This window comes from Thalassophryne amazonica, chromosome 7 (genome assembly GCF_902500255.1).
Source record: "Thalassophryne amazonica chromosome 7, fThaAma1.1, whole genome shotgun sequence".
NCBI lineage: Eukaryota > Metazoa > Chordata > Actinopteri > Batrachoidiformes > Batrachoididae > Thalassophryne > Thalassophryne amazonica.
In genome coordinates, this window is record NC_047109.1 from 77,726,561 (window position 1) to 77,746,261 (window position 19,701).

At 40.4% G+C, this 19,701-nt stretch overlaps 1 protein-coding gene across 2 annotated transcripts; it reads right to left on the bottom strand.

The window, feature by feature from the left end:
• Positions 1-1,433: 1,433 nt before the first annotated feature.
• On the bottom strand, positions 1,434-19,464 carry leng9 (leukocyte receptor cluster (LRC) member 9). 2 transcript variants are annotated; one of them, XM_034174638.1, is made up of 8 exons: positions 19,204-19,464; positions 4,854-4,944; positions 3,848-3,981; positions 3,425-3,751; positions 3,039-3,297; positions 2,684-2,795; positions 1,893-2,589; positions 1,435-1,862 (listed from the first exon to the last, which is right to left on the bottom strand). In XM_034174638.1, the coding sequence occupies exons 1-7, from the start codon at positions 19,283-19,285 to the stop codon at positions 1,927-1,929; spliced, it is 1,668 nt and encodes a 555-aa protein (XP_034030529.1). In that variant the 5' UTR covers positions 19,286-19,464; the 3' UTR covers positions 1,435-1,862; positions 1,893-1,926. The 2 variants fall into 2 exon arrangements, with proteins under 2 accessions (XP_034030528.1, XP_034030529.1); XM_034174637.1 differs by having other exon boundaries at positions 1,434-2,589.
• Between the last annotated feature and the right edge of the window lie 237 nt (positions 19,465-19,701).

Consider the following 19,701-nt stretch of genomic DNA (forward strand, 5'->3'; position numbering starts at 1 on the left):
TACGGATTCAGAAAGTCTCGGACTACATCACTTGCTGTGATGGATTTGGTGGAAAATATAGCGACTACAATTGATAATAAACAATACACAGTAAGCATTTTCTTTGATTTAAAGAAAGCATTTGACACAGTTAATCATGGAATACTATTATCTAAATTGCAGCAATACGGAATCAGAGGGCTTGCATATGATTGGATTAATAGTTATTTACATGGCAGATTTCAGTATGTTCACTTTAACAATATCGATTCTGAACTCCGGGAAATTACGTGCGGTGTGCCGCAGGGATCAGTATTGGGTCCATTGTTATTTTTACTGTATATTAATGATATAAGCTGGGTGTCGAGATCACTGAGGTGTGTCCTTTTTGCTGATGACACAACTGTGTTTTGCAGTGGTGATAATGTCGAACAGCTTCTGGACATGGTGGAGAACGAATTGGGAAAGTTCAAGGCTTGGTTTGACGCTAACAAATTGTCACTCCACCTTGGGGAAACTAAATGTATTATATTTGGAAATAAACAATTACCTAAATTTAAAAATTTGACTATAAACAATACAGAAATTGAGGTAGTAACAGAGAATAAATTCCTTAGTGTTATAATTGACAATAAACTAAGTTGGAAAGTACATATAAACTATATTAAATCAAAAATGTCCAAATCTATCGCCATTTTGTATAAAGCCAAAGACACACTATCAGGGGAAGGGTTACTTACTTTATACCATTCATTAATAGCACCATACATGACATATTGCATTGAGTTGTGGGGAAATACTTATAAATCAAACACTAATCAAATATTCCTTTTACAAAAACGAGCCATACGTATCATCTGCAATTAACATTTTCATGAACCAACTCATTCCCTATTTATTTCTTTGAACGTAATAAAATTTAGAGACATGGTGGAGTACACTACACTACAGATTTTGTTTAAAGCAAAAAACCAAGCCTTGCCGGGACATGTTCAGAGGCTGTTCGAAATGAGGGTTTCTGAGTATAGTTTACGTGGCTGTGTATTATTTAAGAAACCATTAATTCGCACTGATGTAAAAGGTTTTTGTGTATCCGTGACAGGGGTGAAGATGTGGAATGAGTCTCCTATTGAGATCAAAACGTGCAGTACTCTGGCATGTTTTAAGCGACTCTGCAAAAAAGTAATTGTTTCAAAATATTGTAGTGGGATTCGTCGTGAAGTGACTGTGTCAAGTATGTAATGTTTGCTTGTATGCAAGTATGTATGCTTAGGTATATGTGGGTATGACCTGTAACATGACTGGGAAGCATATGTGATGGTATATGTATTGTACAAGTATTTGTGTGTGTATATATGTGTGTATAGATATATATGTGTGTATGTATATTTATATATGGATATGTGTGTGTGTATATGTGTTTGCATACGTGTGTGTGTGTGTGTGTATGTATGTGTTTTGCTGTACTGTTGTTTTGTGTTTGTAAATACTGTATTTCTTTTTTATTCAACCATGTGTGTCAAAATAAAATAATTCAATAATTCTAAAAAAATATGTAGGGTTCGCAGACAGTGAAATGCATCCCAACTTCTAAGATCTACAGCAAATAAACCATGTGATCTATTTCAGGATTAGTAAATGAACATTTTGAACAGCAACAAAATGTGATATTTTCATCAATATATTTCATTCCAAAAAAATGGCCTGTGAAAAAGGCGTGTATTAATTTAGATTTGTAAAAACAAAACAAACTACAGCACATCTTGTATCTTCTATCACTGTTAAAAGTGCATTTAACACTCAGACTGGACTGCATGCGCCAAACAAAGGCACTGGCATCAGGTTTGGTAAATAAAGCCACATGGCCAGTGTACTGCACCCAGTTCTGTGTTTTGCAATAACATACATGTATATAGTACTTATATGTAAAAACAGCACTGTCTTCTATCATCGAAGAGTTACTGTGCACAAGGTCTCATAGAAGCCGTCGGTTTTGGACATGCCCATGGCACACAGGTGCAAAGTGTTAACTGGCAGGCGACCAAAATTTAAACTCTTACCCACTTTTAAGTTCCCCACCCCTTCAAAAATCCTCTCTCCCTCCTTGTCTTCCACCTTTGCCAGTGTGAGGTGGTAGCGTGGGTTGTAGGAGTCTCTGTGGAGCCAGCCTTCTGTCCTGTAGACTTCCTGCAAGCCACTGTTGAGCTGCTGAAGATGAAGCTGAGGCTGAGGGCTCAGGTACAAGACTCTCCCATTGAAATGCTTCAGCTTTACAGGGAAAGTCACAGCCACCGGGGGGTTGCGATCTAGGCGGGCAAAGCGCCGCAGAATCTCCCCGGCAGCTGCTACCTCAACCGGGCCAGGTAGCACCAGGAGGCACAGGGTGACATGAAGGCTGGGGGCATCCTTCCAGTGAGGAGCAGAGGAAGGAAGAAGGGCAGTGAGCTCCTCCTGCAGCTGCTGGAAAGAGGAGAGGACAGCAGGAGTGTTGGCCCTAAAAGTGATGAAATGTGTGGGTTTTCGTTTAGGTGGGCGACTGCCACGCTTCTCTTCTCTCTGCTCCAAACATGCTGATGGATTACGACTCACATGCAGGGCTGCAAGATAACACTGAGAACAACAGGATCACAAACACAGTTACTGTTGTGAACACAAACTGCATTATCAGAGCAAGAATGTTTGAAAAAGTATCTGCTGCACCCACCAACGTTTCTTCATTGCCTTCCCAGCTTTCATTCCATTCCCCTACAGTTGCATTATCATGTTCTTCTTCTTCTTTTTGGGATAAGGACGTTTGTTCCATTGAAGTACAAAGACTATAATCAAAACAGGTGGTCAAAGTTAATGTAGAAGACTACTGTCATTTTTAAATGCATTTACCATTAATAATTAAAAAAACACTCCCGTCAATATTTGGGCCTATAATGTCATCTATTGGCATTCCTTATTAAACAAACATTCTGAATACAGAATATGCAGAAATTCAATGTATTTTCTTCTTTAAAGAAGATGCCATCCACTGTCAGTAAGAGTTAAAAGATCTTGCATAGACAACAGACCTATTTTCAGCCTCCTCCATAACATGTACTCCTCCAGATTCCTGTTGAGTGTTTAGCGTGGGTTGTGTTGAATCAGGGGTTTCAACATTTATGTCATTCTGCTTCTCTTCCTCCAGATGTTCGTTTTCAGCACTGGAACGCGCCTCTGTTCCGCTCTCTTCCAGCACACCGACAGCTGGTGGGTTGTCTTCTGCTGTATCAAGGCCTTCTTGTACTGAGGTTAATCCCTCATGTTGCTGCTCATCGTCTGTGTTTTTTTCTTGTGAAACAAATGATTACGGCATATTTGTTGGTGTAAACTGAACAATGTGTGCTGCTTATTTGGTAAACTTGAACGGATGCAAATGCGGTTCTGGTTTTACAGAAGGTGTGGTGAACTCTCATACCCTCTATTTCCTCTTCCCCTCCAAAGGGGGGAGCCAGAGACTGCCCGGTGGAGCCAAACACTCTGTCAGTCCTGCTGTGGCGGTCCCAGATGCGTTGCCCTCTGTAGATGAAGTACTGGATCCTGTGTCTGGGCAAAGCCAGCTCAGCAGAGTAATTGCAGTCGCATGGGCTTGTGTCCCAGCTGAACTCAGAGAAGGGGCGCTCAAGAACACCAAGGAAGCGATCTACATATCCCACAACAAATTCTGATGGATCGACTGTGGGGTCCCACAGGATCCTTGAGATGACATCATCTGCTGTGCGCATGCGAGGCTTTTTTCTCACCTCTGGGTGAAAACAAGGATAGAAAAAGATCAATAAACAGAAGAATATTTGACTACAGTCAAATGATATACAAGAGTCTGAACCAAATGTGGTCTTACCTTTTCCTTCAGTGTCTTTTGATTTAGTAGCTTTGCTCACTTTGCCTTTTTTCTTGTGTTTTTCAGCTTTTATTCCATCATTTCCATGATCCAGGTCAGGCAAAGCAGCCCCTGCATCTTGTAATACTGGCCCTCTGAGAAAGGAGAACAATAAGAATGATGATTAACAACATGAAAATGACCAACAAAATCAACAAATGACCAACTTCTTTAGTTCCACTGGACACATTACCCTCTATGTGCTCAATGGCATGGCTGCTGAAGAATGCATGTTTGTCAAGGATGAACGGTATCAAACCATTCTTCCATATGAGCCCTCGTTAATATTAGAAATAAAACTAAAAAAATGACACGTCTTACATTAAAACAAGTGCATAATCTGCACTAACCCATGGCACTCAAGGTAAACGCTGATAAGCTTACCAAGGCTTTTCTGCAAAAGGCTTTCACAAAGTACACTTCAACGAATTTGACCTTTTGACTCCAAAATGAATAGGATTCTTGGGGTCAATACACCTAATACACATATGACGTTTGACGACAATCAGACCATTTAAAAAAATGTACTGCACTCAAAATATTTCTACAAAGTATGCCCCAATGACCTTGACCTTTTGACCTAAAACTTAATAGGGGTTTTGTGTAATGCATATACCAGGTTTGGTAACAATCGGCCCAGTACAGCTGAAGTAAACATGCTCACTGACTACCCACACACAGTGACATCCTGCCCACTGGCTGCACCATGTGGAAAAAATAAAACAGGTTTGTGAAGTTTCCTGGCAATCACGAGGCCTAAAAGCAACAACTTATAGTCATCTTCATGCAGCCATCAGGTTAATACCAACAATTGTCCAATAATAATTTCCATTTCAGCTTTCCAACTTGTTCTATATTTCTGTCGTTACACACACACACACACACACACACACACACACACACACACACACACACACACACACACACACACACACACACACACACACACACAGTAGAGAGACCAGACCTGTGAGACAAATGACATCTGTGGCCAAAATGACACTTTCCCATCAGGAAATACTGGCACGTGTTGACGCCTTCATTCTGTTCTGCTGGATCTGTTAGTGAGGGGGAAAAGCAAAATAAACTCTAAGAAAGGTGTACACAATTTGTAAAGAACATGGAAAAGACACCTGAAACTAAACAGCCTTTTAACTTGTTACAGTGAGGTCCATGTGCATTTGGACAGTGAGACTAATTTTACCTCTGTACACCACAACAATTCAAGCCAAGCATGGAAGCATGCACTAGTATCACATATCACCACATCCTCCATACCACAGAACCACACAATGCGGTTGACATGACACAATCGAGATGTGTTTGTAACGTAGGCTTTCAGGACTATCTTAAAAAGGTTCAACAAAAACATAGCATTAACCATTTAGGAATTACAGCCAATCAATTAAATGCAAAATTATTTTCCTAAATGCAAATTTTCATAAAGTGTGCTACCACTGTGGAAGGGGTCACTGAAATCGAAAAACAATTTAGGACATTTTGTGCTTCTGCAGTCAATTATCATACAAGGGGTGACTGAGATGTTTTGACCCTGACCCAGAAAAGTAGGGCTGGTTCTCAATCTTTTGCATTCTGAGAAACCAACATTTCTCAACATTGCACCCAGTGAGTCAAAAGTTCACACATTCTTGAGAAAGACTGTCAAATGCCCCTTGTATGGTGCATTAATTAAACGCAAATTTCCAATTATTTTTTTTTCTTGAATATGCCAGTCCAGAACTATTGTGCTTCATGTAAATCTACACATCATGTCAAGTTTCACTGAAATCCACCAATTTAAGAAGAGTTGTATATACAAGCTAGGAATTATGGGAAAGAGTTGTGAAAGGCCAGAATGAGATGTACTATGTTTGTGGTCTTAGAGAAAACTTATGACAGGGAGCCTGGAGAAGAGTTGTGGTATTGTCCAAGGTAATGTGGGATATGTATAAGCACAGTGTGATAGGGGTTAGATGCGCAGTAGAAATGACAGATGCAATCATGGTGGAGGTGGGATTACATCAAGGATCGGCTCTGAGCACGTTCGTGTTTGCAGTGGTGGTAGACAGGCTGACGGACAAGTGAGAGAGAGGAGTCTCCATGGACTAGTGGAACTGAAGAGAGCCTTTTGTTGGTCATTTTCATGTTGTTAATCAGTTTGCAGATGATATTGTGATTTGTAATGAGAGTAGAGACCAGGCTTGGACTAGTCTGGAGTCAGTATGAGCAAGATGGAGTATATGTGTGTGAATGAGAGGGAGCAAGGTGGAATACTGAGATTGCAAGGGGTAGAGGTGGTTAACGTAGATGAGTTTAAATGCTCAGGGTCAACTATTCAAAGTCATGGAGAGTGTGACAGAGAGATGAAGAACAGAGTGCAGACAGGGTGGAGAAAGGTGGCAGAAGTGATTTGTGATAGACCCATATCTGTAAGAGTGAAGGTGAAAGTTTACAAGACTGTACTGAGACCAGCTGTGTCGTAAGGCTTAAAGATGTTGGCACAAACAGAAAGACTGGAGGCAGAGCTGGAGATGGATTATTTTCATCAATGCACATGTTCATATGCTCGGATATTTCACACACACACTGCAAATTTTTAATAATCACTTTTACATCAGTTTTTGTCACACGTTATCATACCACCACCACCACCAAGTGATGCATTGAGCCTGCCAAATGACACTGGTGTGCTGTCCCACTAGGCCTTGCACTGGCTAATCTTCCTGCTAGGATCTTGGATATCTCTGGTGCCAGGTGACAGCTGATCAATCACTTGTGAAGTACTGAAACTGCAAACATTGTCAACCCACCAAGGATGGGGAAAACTTCAAGGCTCTGTGCTACTGGGACAAAGATTTGTCAGGCAGATGGAGATGCTCTTCAGGTATCATTCCACAAAACTGGAAGAAAGGACTTATTGTCCCTCTTTGAAAACAAAGGGTGCTTGACTGCAACAACTACAGTTGTATTACACTACTTTCTGTGCTAGGCAAGGCATTTTCAAGGGGCATTCCATATAGGATTCAGTACCACGGCAGATACTTGCTCATCAACCAGAGCAGTCTTGAATTGCCCAAGAAATCAACAGTCAACAGCATGCTAGCTCTGCATGTACTCATTAAATCGAAGCGTGAATATCGACAGGGCTTCTTTACAGCCTACTGTACGTTGATTTTTACAAGGCATTTAACTCATCTGATTGAAGTGCTTTATGGAATTCACTGGATATCCAATAAGATGCTGAACATCATAGCTGGCCTAGACACAGGCAGTGTGGGTGTTGTACAGAGTGAGGACAGAGTCTCTGCCTTCTTCCCAGTGAATTCTGTAATTTGTCAGAAACGTGTTCTGGCCTCTACTCAGCCCAATGCATGGACTGGATGCTCAGAAGGGTTGCGGAGTCCAGCAACGTCTGCACATTTTTGAGGAAAGGCTCACTGACCTGACTGTTTGTGAAGTCAACAGTGCTGTGATCTTTGTGTAATCCATGGATACCATAATTGCACCTCTTGAGAAGCTGAGTGAAGATTTCAAGTGTCTGAGGATGTGGTTGTTCTGAATCAAGACTAGGAGCCAGGCTTTCAATGAGCCATCAGATGCACATCTGTATGTGGTGAAAGTCCTGAACATGTTGAGAGATTCACTTAACTCAGCAGTGATATTCATTTTTCTGGGAGCTCAGAAGAACTTATGGGGTCATGAGGTTGTTGGACAAAGGTGCGTGGCTCTGACTATGTCAAAAGAATGGTTACTTTGGGAGACAAGATGAAGTGTACAACTTGGACTGTGATGGCACGTGAGCTATGAGACAACAGCCATGTTGTGCACCTTCCCAAGCATGATCCAGTGCTTAGGTGCCTCTGCTGAGGAACCTAGCAATTGGAAAAGGCAAAGAGGGCACCAACTGATCACTTGGCTGCAGCAGATCGATGGCTACATATAGGAGGTGGCAATGGACAGGTCATCTGCCTGGGAGGTTGCCAAAATGGCCCTAGGATGGTTCCATAGTGTGGTAGAGGTGGTGACACGCTGCACAAGTGCATGCTCCATAAACTAACATAGGATTTCACCATAAATAAGTTATGTCTACGGTATAGTTCCTGGTAGACAGTACGGTAATCATGAATAGAAAAAGCCACATGTTAACAGCAACTCTCTGATGCCACTTGATGACCTAAGTTACTGGTTCCACAGCCTGAATGCCTCCAGACTGAACTAAAGAACATGAAAGACAGACTAAATGGATCACCAGATTGAGTGATTACCAGAAAATTGTCAAGGGTCATGTTTTAGCGTGATCGACGCATTATTATGTTCCTGGCATTAATCCCCACATATTATTATAATAATAATTATAACTGACACTTATTTTGCATTCATGTTTCTGTCCTTATGGATTCACGTGTCCCTGCACTTCTGCATTTGATTATTTGGTTGCCTTTATAACTACCATTAGATTGTTCCCTCATCACCAGACTGTCCAGGTTCATTCCTGCTTTCTTGTGTTTAGGTTTCAAGTATTTTTGCCTCTGTCATAGACCCTCATTGCCTATATAAGATTCCTGCGTTTTTGCTTGACATCTTGGATTTGTCTTCCTGGTTTGATAAATCTCTGATCACTGACCTACTGCTTGTGTTTTAGAAAACCCTCTGCCATTTACTGGACTGACCACCCATGTGCCTGAGCATGTTTCTTTTTTTCCACTCTTTATTTATTGACCTTAAAGAACATATACATAAACAAGAACTCTTACAGTGTGTGGGTATACCATGAACTCTTTAAATTGCACAACTTGTCTCTGGAAGTCCAAACTTGAATCATGTGGAAGCAGCATCCTTTCCCTGTGTTGTGTAGGAGATCCATTTTGCCCACTTATTAATGAAGTCTTCTCCTCTACACCTCAGGGTGAAGGTGATCTTCTCCATTAAAAATATTTCATTCACTATGTTTGTCCATTGTTTGAGGCTCGGAGAGTCTGGTTTGTACCAGTTCTTGGTAATCGCCTTTTTACAAGCAACAAGTATTATTTTACACAGATACCAGTCTTCTATAATAATTACATCTTTTAATCACACCAAAATACAGGATTTTTACATCATTAGGAATTGGATATCATAAAATCTTTTGAATCACTGAACAAATGTTGCTCCAAAATAGATTTTTGTACAAGATCAAAATATGTGGGAGTAATTGGCATCCATGTGTCCACACAATCTCCAGCACGGCTGTGGTAACTGAACTTGTTTACTTTTGATGTGAGGTGTAATAAAGAAACCAACTGAGTTCTTGCCTGAGCCTGTTTCATGACCAAGCCTGTTGTCATGAAGACCAAGCCGTTACTACAAATGGTGTATTAAATATCTATGGGATAATAAAACCTGCTTTTAGCTTCCATAATTGTGGTTCTCAACACTGGGGTTGTCTACGCTCAGTCTGTTACAAAAGTGGGGCAGAGAAAGGCAGGGGTATGAGTAAGTGCACTGAGCTACCCTAAAGCAGTGCATGAGTGATTCACTCTAAATCAGGAATTTCAGCTATGAATTTCAGTTTGCATGTGCTGAGATTTCAGTACATGACTATGAAGTATAAAGTTGCATGTGAGTGATTCCTCTCGTCCTGGAAACACATTTAGTTCTGCCAGACCGCAAACAGGTGTGTCCTCTTATGCTAGAGTTAGACATCAATTCTTTTTTTTTTTTTCCCCCTCCCAAAAACCACCCCGGTCATCAAGCATTGAAAATGTTGATATTACAACCACTACAACATGACAACCACTTCCATTACAAAATCTGACATTTCAAATAATTTAAAATATAAAACCAGTCAAATGGCAGTGTAAAATATACATTCTGTAACATCCATTTAAACACTACACGTATTTCCTTTAAAGTACACTTCTAAAACAGTGTAATGCATGCAACAGGCAGAGAAGAATGCTGACTGTGTGGATTATCAAATATCAGCCAAATGGGTGAGACGCAGTCGCCTACAAACTCAATCACATACAACTCACTTTGAAACAGTATTTCCACATAACAAAACTGAATGTGAGTCACAATCCTAATCCTTTAATTATTAACTGAAGTGCTGCTTCCTCCCAAAGATGATATGACTGGCACAAGCTGAGGGCTGAAACACGACCAGTGGCTTGCTTTTATTTCAACACTCACATAAACTATAAGCTCTGGGTACAAAGAATTGGAAGGAACTATAAAAACAAAGTAAAATAATTTGGATACTAATACCTGTTGGAGAAAGTGTAGTGACACGGACCCACAACAGGGGGCGCAAATGAACGGTCAAAAGATGAGCCAAAAGGTAACAATTTAATGTTGTGAATGTGCACAACGATGATACAGACAATCACAGAATCTGATAGCCGTCAATACACCATGGTGACGTGTGGGCAGGCTCGAGGATAGAAGACGTCTGTCCTGAGAAGAGCCGGGACCACACGATTTCCACCGCCACAGAACCTGGTGAATACTGGAGCCACCAAGTCCCGAATTCCCAGGTGATCACCGTCCCCGACTGTCGGATCTGGTACTGCTGGCGAGGAGCACAAACAGTGAGATGTGGGTGTGTGCACACCCAGTAACAAAAACAGTCAGAAGGTGGAAAGTCACCTCCACCTCTAATCACACACTCGTGCAGCTCCTGTTACACCACTTATCTGGTTTGGGTGTGAAGCGAAGCCGTCGCTGTTCACACCAAACGCCAATCCAGCAGATAAGGCACACCACAGGAAAACGGCTGCAAAAAGAGTTCAGACTATGACAGTTTTAGATACAGCAGAGAATATTACCTTCACAGGTAGATGATATCTCAGCAACGAGGTGGAGATGATGTCCGGTCTTTATGGAGTGAGATGATGTAGTGTAGATGGGTGACAGCTGTCAAGAGATAATGAGTGACAGCTGTCACCCCCGGCTGTGTCCGTGGTGGCAGCGCCCTCTCGTGCCTGAAGCCCGCACTTCAGGCAGGGCGCCCTCTGGTGGTGGGCCAGCAGTACCTCCTCTTCTGGCGGCCCACACAACAATACCAATAATTCTCATACCATTAGTACTGCAACACAATAATTGATTTACCATTTAAACCTTTAAGAATGAATGCTATTTTGACTTTGCCCCAGCTTCTTAAATGTGAGAATGTGTGTGTTGTCCATTTTAATGAAGAAAAATGGTTTTTAAATGATGTTTAACTGTATTATAGTCAGGATAGGTGGGATGAACTGTTTTAAATATTCCCAGTGTCACTGCACAGCTTGAAACGAGGTATCATCTTAATTACAACCCCTGGCAAAAATTATGGAATCACCGGCCTTGGAGGATGTTCATTCAGTTGTTTAATTTTGTAGAAAAAAAGCAGATCACAGACATGACACAAAACTAAAGTCATTTCAAATGGCAACTTTCTGGCTTTAAGAAACACTATAAGAAATCAAGAAAAAAAGATTGTGGCAGTCAGTAACGGTTACTTTTTTAGACCAAGCAGAGGAAAAAAAAAATGTAATCACTCAATTCTGAGGAAACAATTATGGAATCACCCTGTAAATTTTCATCCCCAAAACTAACACCTGCATCATATCAGATCTGCTCGTTAGTCTGCATCTAAAAAGGAGTGAACACACCTTGGAGAGCTGTTGCACCAAGTGGACTGACATGAATCATGGCTCCAACACGAGAGATGTCAATTGAAACAAAGGAGAGGATTATCAAACTCTTAAAAGAGAGTAAATCATCACGCAATGTTGCAAAAGATGTTGGTTGTTCACAGTCAGCTGTGTCTAAACTCTGGACCAAATACAAACAACATGGGAAGGTTGTTAAAGGCAAACATACTGGTAGACCAAGGAAGACATCAAAGTGTCAAGACAGAAAACTTAAAGCAATATGTCTCAAAAATCGAAAAATGTACAACAAAACAAATGAGGAACGAATGGGAGGAAACTGGAGTCAACGTCTGTGACCGAACTGTAAGAAACCGCCTAAAGGAAATGGGATTTACATACAAAAAAGCTAAACGAAAGGCATCATTAACACCTAAACAGAAAAAAACAAGGTTACAATGGGCTAAGGAAAAGCAATTGTGGACTGTGGATGACTGGATGAAAGTCATATTCAGTGATGAATCTCGAATCTGCATTGGGCAAGGTGATGATGCTGGAACTTTTGTTTGGTGCCTTTCCAATGAGATTTATAAAGATGACTGCCTGAAGAGAACATGTAAATTTCCACAGTCATTGATGATATGGGGCTGCATGTCAGGTAACGGCACTGGGGAGATGGCTGTCATTACATCATCAATAAATGCACAAGTTTATGTTGATATTTTAGACAATTGAAAGGATGTTTGGGGATGATGAAATCATTTTTCAAGATGATAATGCATCTTGCCATAGAGCAAAAACTGCAAAAACATTCTTGCAAAAAGACACATAGGGTCAATGTCAATGAGCAGATCTGATTTGATGCAGGTGTTAATTTGGGGGATGAAAATTTACAGGGTGATTCCATAATTTTTTCCTCAGAATTGAGTGATCCCATATTTTTTTCCTCTGCTTGGTCTAAAAAGTAACCGTTACTGACTGCCACAATCTTTTTTTCTTGATTTCTTATAGTGTTTCTTAAAGCCAGAAAGTTGCCATTTGAAATTACTTTAGTTTTGTGTCATGTCTGTGATCTGCTTTTTTTCTACAAAATTAAACAACTGAATGAACATCCTCTGAGCCCGGTGATTCCATAATTTTTGCCAGGGGTTGTAGAAAACTAATGACAAAAGTATAGTATTTTCAGGAGTATAAGTCACACCTCTTAATAAAATGGCTCGTGAAGAAAAACTGTACGTAAGCCACACCAGAGTGTACAGTCCTCTCCAAAAGTATTGGAACAGTAAGGCCAATCCCTTTGCTTTAGTTGTTAACTGAAGACCTTTGGGTTTAAGATCAAAAGATTAATATATGACAAGAGTTCAGAATTTAAGCTTTTATTTCCTGGTATTTACATTTAGATGTGTTAAACATCTTAGGACATACCACCTTTTGGATTAGACCATAACATTTTTAGGTGAGCAAAGTAAATAACATTTCATATTTGGTGGCATAACCCTTGCTTGCAATAACTGCCTCAAGCCTGCAACCCATGGACATCACCAAACTATTGCATTCTTCATTCGTGATGCTATTCCAGGCTTTTACTGCAGCTTCTTTTAGTTCTTGTTTGGGGGGGGGGGGGGGTTCTCCCTTCAGTCTCCTCTTCAGGAGGTGAAAAGCATGATCTACTGGGTTAAGGTCAGATGACTGACTTGGCTAATCTTAAACCTTCCACTTTTTTCCCCTGATGAAGTCCTTCAGTTTTATTGGCACTGTGCTTTAGGTCATTGTCATGCTGCATGACAAACTTCCTCCTGATTAATTTGGATGCATTTCTCTTCTCAATTCATTCTGCCACTACCATTATCAGTTACATCATCATCTATAAATATTAGAGTCTGTTCCAGAAGCAGCCATGCAAGCCCAAGCCATGATATTAACACCACCATGTATCATCCTTACTTATCATGTTACGGGGTAACATAGTATATCACGTCATAGAATCCAATAGACCTTGTTTGACCTTTACTTTGGAGACCAAGCATTCAACACTGTCAACACTATTCCATTTATTAATCCTATTAGCTCAACCAATAATTTGTATCACTTTTTAACAAAATTGGAGCAACTTTAACTTTTGACCCCTGTACAAAATAAAACTGAACTTTGTCACCATTCTTGCTGTTTTTATCCCGTAACGCCATAGAATTCAGTCACAGATAGTCCAAACTATACATTTTTGGAATCTTTATGATCAGGCAAATAATGTGGAATATTTTTCAATATGATTGGAGCATCTTTTAATTTTGACTTCTGTGTAATTCTCCAATTGACCCCGACCTGCCCACCGATGGAAAAGTCAAGTGGCCAATCGTTTTTTTCCAAAAGAGGAGTGTCTAAGGAGTATTTCTGCCGAATTTGATGCTTTTATCACCATTTGCATGATTGTTTTAGTTATCTGCTGCACTATCATCAGTGCATAATATTGTGTTCCAGAACTTTTGTGGCTTATTATATTCTTTGCAAATTCTAATCTGGCCTTCCAATTCTTACTGCTGAGTGGTTTGCATCTTGTGGTATGGCCTCTATATTTCTGCTCTCTGAGTCTTCTTCAAACAGTGGATTGTGATACCTTCACCCCTCCACTGTGGAGGTTCTTGGTGATGTCACCTACTGATGTTGTAAGGGTTTTCTTCACAGCTCTCACAATATTTCTGTCATCAACTGCTGCCGTTTTCCTTGATTCGATGTCTGTTGCTCAGTACACTAGTAGTTTCTTTCTTTTTCAGGACATTCCAGATTGTTGTGCTGGCTATGCCCAATGTTAGTCCAATGGCTCTGATTGATTTTCCTTCTTTTCTCAGCTTCAGAATAACTTGCTTTTCTCCCATAGACAGCTCTCTGGTCTTCATGTTGGCTTATCCTCTTTAACAAGAAATGCAGTCTTTATAGGTTAAACTCAAGGCTAAAACCTACACTAGTCATGCAGAGCTATTTAATGTTTGAACAATCAACCTAAAAGGCAACACCTGGGCAACAGGAAACACCTGTCAGTCACATTTCAACCATTTTGTGCACTTAAAAAGTATGTGGGTTCAAACAAAGGGGTATGTCCTGAGTTGTTTAACACATCTACATAGATGTAAATACCTGGAAATAAAAGTTGAAATTCTGACCTCTTGTCTTATATTCATCTTTTGATCTTAAACCCTCAATGTCTTCAGTGAACAACAACAATAATGGAATTGGCCTTGCTGTTCCAATACTTTTGGAGGGGACTATAATTCACACCTTTTTTCTGTATTATGAGTTCTTTAATTTGGGATTTTTGTGCATTGCTGTTGTGTACTTTCTCTTATTGGCATTTATTCTTTCTTATTGGATTTTATTTTGCTTTGTGCTTTGATTCCCATGAAAGTCTTATATAAATAGTTATTAGTAATGAATGTACGATTTTTCAGTATTCAAGTCACATCAGAGTATAACTCCCAGAACCTCTCAAACTAGTAAAAAAAAAACATGACTTATAATCTAAAAAATACATTTGTTAAAATCAGATTTAAAATGGTTTAAGAGAAAGAAATTTTGACTGGTTGCCAAAAGGAAAGTGAAGGTCAGTGAACTGAACAAGAAATATGTAGATGTGTCTCTTGTAACTAAAGTAGCCACACAAGATGTAAGGTACTACATGTGTGAAGTTGTTACAAAAAGGTACACTTCTCAAAGATTACAGAAGCAGGGTTGTGACTGGTGGGTTGTCAGTTAAATTGGAGGATAAATCTACACACAGGATGTGTCAGATTCATCTGGATAAATATGACACACCCTCACTGTCACCAAGCACCTGTACCACCACCTGCTCCAGTGGAGCTGCTCATTCAACAGATAAACTGGAGTGTAACTGGCAGTTCTAGGTACGAACGTTTGGATCAGGTGAATGTGAACAGAGCATGCCTGAAATGAAGACATACAAAAATAAAATAAAAGTTTAAGGAATTCAAAACAAACACACTGAAACCACCTCGTGGGCTGGTTTTAATAAAATTTGTTTCAGATGAAGCAGACCTTTTGTAATGTGCACATCTGTTAGAAAATAAATAAATAACAAAACATGGTTAATCACCAAAGTTCATTAAAAATGGTTAAAGTCACTTGATGTGAAATCATCATGTTACAGGACACAGTGTTTGCCCTTTTGTGTGTAAGATGTTTGACTGTCTGCACCTTCAGACAATATAATAGGACAGAAGTAACAAATTCTAGTTGCTACTTCCACCCTTTAGGATTCCTGAAATGATAAATAAGAACTCTGTGATGTAAGATATGAATTTATGATAGGGAAAGCAATTCCATTTATAAAATTTTGATAATTTATCATTCCTTTTGTTTTAAATGGTAAATGGACTGCATTTATATAGCGCTTTTCCATCTGCATTAGATGCTTAAAGCGCTTTACAATTATGCCTCACGTTCACCCCGATGTCAGGCTGCTGCCATGCAAGGTGCTCACTACACACCGGGAGCAACTAGGGGATTAAGGACCTTGCCCAAGGGCCCTTAGTGATTTTCCGGTCAGGCTGGGATTTGAACCGAGGATCCTCTGGTCTCAAGCCCAACGCTTAATCACTAGACCATCACCTCCCCTAATTTGTTTTGAATTTCCCACCCATTTTTGCATTCACATGCAGTTCATCGCATTTGCCAAAAATATCAGTTACTCAATTTCCCTGAGGGAGTCTTCCCAAGGAATTAATAAAGTTATATCTAATCTAGTTAATCTAACAGTTTCATTTACAGTTATTCCTTTGAAATTGTGCTGAGTGTAAAGTGGGAGCACAAGACAGCTGAAAATTCCACTGATATCAGTCTTGGAGTTCACAGGCACTGCTTGCAATCTTGAGTCACTTCCTGACTTCCAGACTTCCACCGTCCAGACGCACAGACGGTGTACAGTGAACATTTTGGTTTTCAGAACAGATGTCAGAGCACATGACATCCACTTGGCTTTCCATGTCAATGAAACAGTAGTGGGAAGTGCACCCATGTGACAAGGCCCAACTTACCAGAACCTCACTTGCTCACAGTACACACAAAAAAAAAACAAAAACAAAAAAAAACACAGCACTATACACAAAACAAAACTAATTAGCAAACTAATTACTGTCAACTTACCAGATCAACTTGCACTTTTACTGAATACAATTGCTGCCATGTTTTCTGGAATATAAGTCACACTTTTTTCTGTATTATCATGTCTTTAATTTCAGATTTTTGTACACTGCTGTAGGGTACTTTTATTACTGGCATTTATTATGTCTTATTGGACTTTATTTTGTTCAGTGCTTTGATTCCTGGGAAAGTTCTATATAAATAGTTTATTGTTATTATTATTATAGATAACAAATGTGCGGGTTTTCAGTATATACCAGAGCATAAGCCACAGGACCTCTGAAACTAGTAAAAAAAAAAAAAAATAACCAAAAAACATGACTTATAATATGGAAAATGTGGTACATTAACACAGTTAGGTCCATAAACAAAAAAGGTCTATGACTTGCATTGTAAAGGGCCATCACATATGACATTCTGGCCCTGGGGTGTGCTTATCTACACATGGCCACTGCACAGTGCTGAAGACCCTGACTGGAAAAGACTGGACTGGTTGTCTGACTGGGTGGTTTCCAATCACAACCCAGTGTAAGTCTGCATTGTGGTGAATGCAGTGAAACGTAGCACCAGCGCATGCTTGCAAATTTGATCTCATTAATCATTAATAGTGAAGAAAGTTATCATTAGGATGAACAAATGCATAATCTACACTAACCCATGGCGTCCTGGGCAAATGTTGATTAAGCTGCTTTTCTTCATAAGTCTTTTACCAAATACAGTTCAATGATTTTGACCTTTGACTCCAAAATGGGCTTCTTGGGGTCACCGTGGCTAACACACTTACCAAGTTTGGTGACAATCAGGCAATTTAAAAAGAAGCGATTGCGCTCAAAAGACTTTCACAAAGTATGTGTCAGTGACTTTGACATTTGAACTTTTGACCTCAAAATCAACAGGTTTGTTGGAGGCACTATAAGTAATGCACATACCATGTTTGGTGACAATCAGTACAGTTCAACTAAAGTAATCTTGCTCACAAAATTTTAACAAAGTATATCCCAGTCATCTTTATGTTTGACTTGTTGACCCCAAAATGAATCGGAGTGGCTATACGCCCAACCATTGGTTCAATAAAGTAAATATGCAAGCATATATGCCCAACCACATCCGACCAATGAGCACGCTTGTAAGTTCACTTCCGGTTTCAACGCGGGAATAGCCTTTGCCAAATGAATAGGCTCCTTGGAGAGACTGGTTTGGTGATATTCAGGCCACTACAACTAAAATAACCATGCTCAAGAGTGAAATGTTGCATAACTGAGTGAGTGACTGACTCCTCATGTAACAGAGGCCAGCAGGTGTCGCTGTGAAGATGTAGTTAGTAAACCTCACTCCCAACAGCTCAAAAGGATTATCTGGTCACAAGACCAGAGCCCTGGGTTTTAGCCTTCTGGTTAGAGAGTCTGACTCCCATGCCGGAGATCATGAGTTTGCGTCCCAAGGGGAGCGAATGGGCAGAGTCATAACAACACAATGCAGAGTGCAGCTGTTACAATGGTGCCATGTACGCGGATGGGAGTGAGTTTAGGGGGTGAGTGTAACGAGGCCAGCAGGTGTCGCTGTGCAGATGTAGTTAGTAAACCTCACTCCCAACAGCTCAAAAGGATTCTCTGGTCACAAGGCCAGAGCCCTGGGTTTTAGCCTTCTGGTTAGAGAGTCTAACTCCCATGCCAGAGATCGTGAGTTTGCGTCCCGAGGGGAGCGAATGGGCGGAGTCACAACAACAACGCAGAGTGCAGCCGCTACAATGGTGCCGTGACCCGGATGGGAGTGAGTTTAGGGGGGTGAGTGTAACAGATGCCAGCAGGTGTCGCTGTGCAAATGTAGTTAGTAAACCTCACTCCCAACAGCTTAAAAAAAAAAAAAAGGATTCTCTGGTCACAAAACCAGAGCCCTGGGTTTTAGCCTTCTGGTTAGAGAGTCCGACTCCCATGTCGGAGATCGTGAGTTTGCGTCCGAGGGGAGTGAATGGGAGAAGTCATAACAACAACGCAGAGTGCAGCCGCTACAATGGTGCTGTGTACACGGATGAGAGTGAGTTTAGAGGGGTGAGTGTAACAGAGGCCAGCAGGTGTTGCTGTGCAGATGTAGTAAACCTCACTCCCAACAGCTCAAAAGGATTCTCTGGACACAAGGCCAGAGCCCTGGGTTTTAGCCTTCTGGTTAGAGAGTCCGACTCCCATGCCAGAGATCATGAGTTTGCGTCCTGAGGGGAGCGAATGGGCGGAGTCATAACAACACAACGCAGAGTGCAGCCGATACACTCACAGCGAAAGAAAGACCTTAAAAAATGACAAATTGACTGGGTGTGGCCAACTACCAGTATTTGAAGGAATGCAGCCAAAAAGTTGATAAATCCATCATAATATCCTGAAAAGTTTCCTTATCTGTGTTCACATTATTTACCTAAAGTCAAACCCAACATACTGTCATTGTCAACCAAACTTATAAATAAATAAAACCTTAGTCAGAATTAAGTATTTATGAAGCTGAGTGTGGTTTCATTTATAAGGTCCCAGCACCGGCTATCAGTGGACATGTTACGAAAAGGTTTACCTGCTGTGGGGTTTAGTAAGTCTTGGTCATTATTATGGTCCTCCGGTGATTCTGACGGCGCTGCTGACTCCTCTGAAGCCATCCTTTTAGTCTGTAGTTTAACGGGAGGAATGTCTGTAGTGTTACTGCGAAATATTTACGATGACACAAACCAAAATCTGAAACACAAACCCGGCTAGTTCACGAGCACGCTCACGCGGAAGGGCGTTGTACAAATCTAATAAAGTTTTAATAATTCGACAGCTTTTAGGGAAAATAATCATTATTTAAAATAATATATTTACAATATTACAAAAACTATCTAAAAATGTATGTTTCATGTACCAACCAAAAAAGAAAGCCGTTGCTCTTATCGCCCTTTGAGCTTCAACCTGTTTGTTGTGTTACAAGGAATTATGGGTAATGTAGTGCTTATTAGTTTAACGACGAAAACGAAGTGAGGTGGGAATTCTAAGCTTGATATAATATATGTCGAATGCGGTCTATAATAATTTGAAA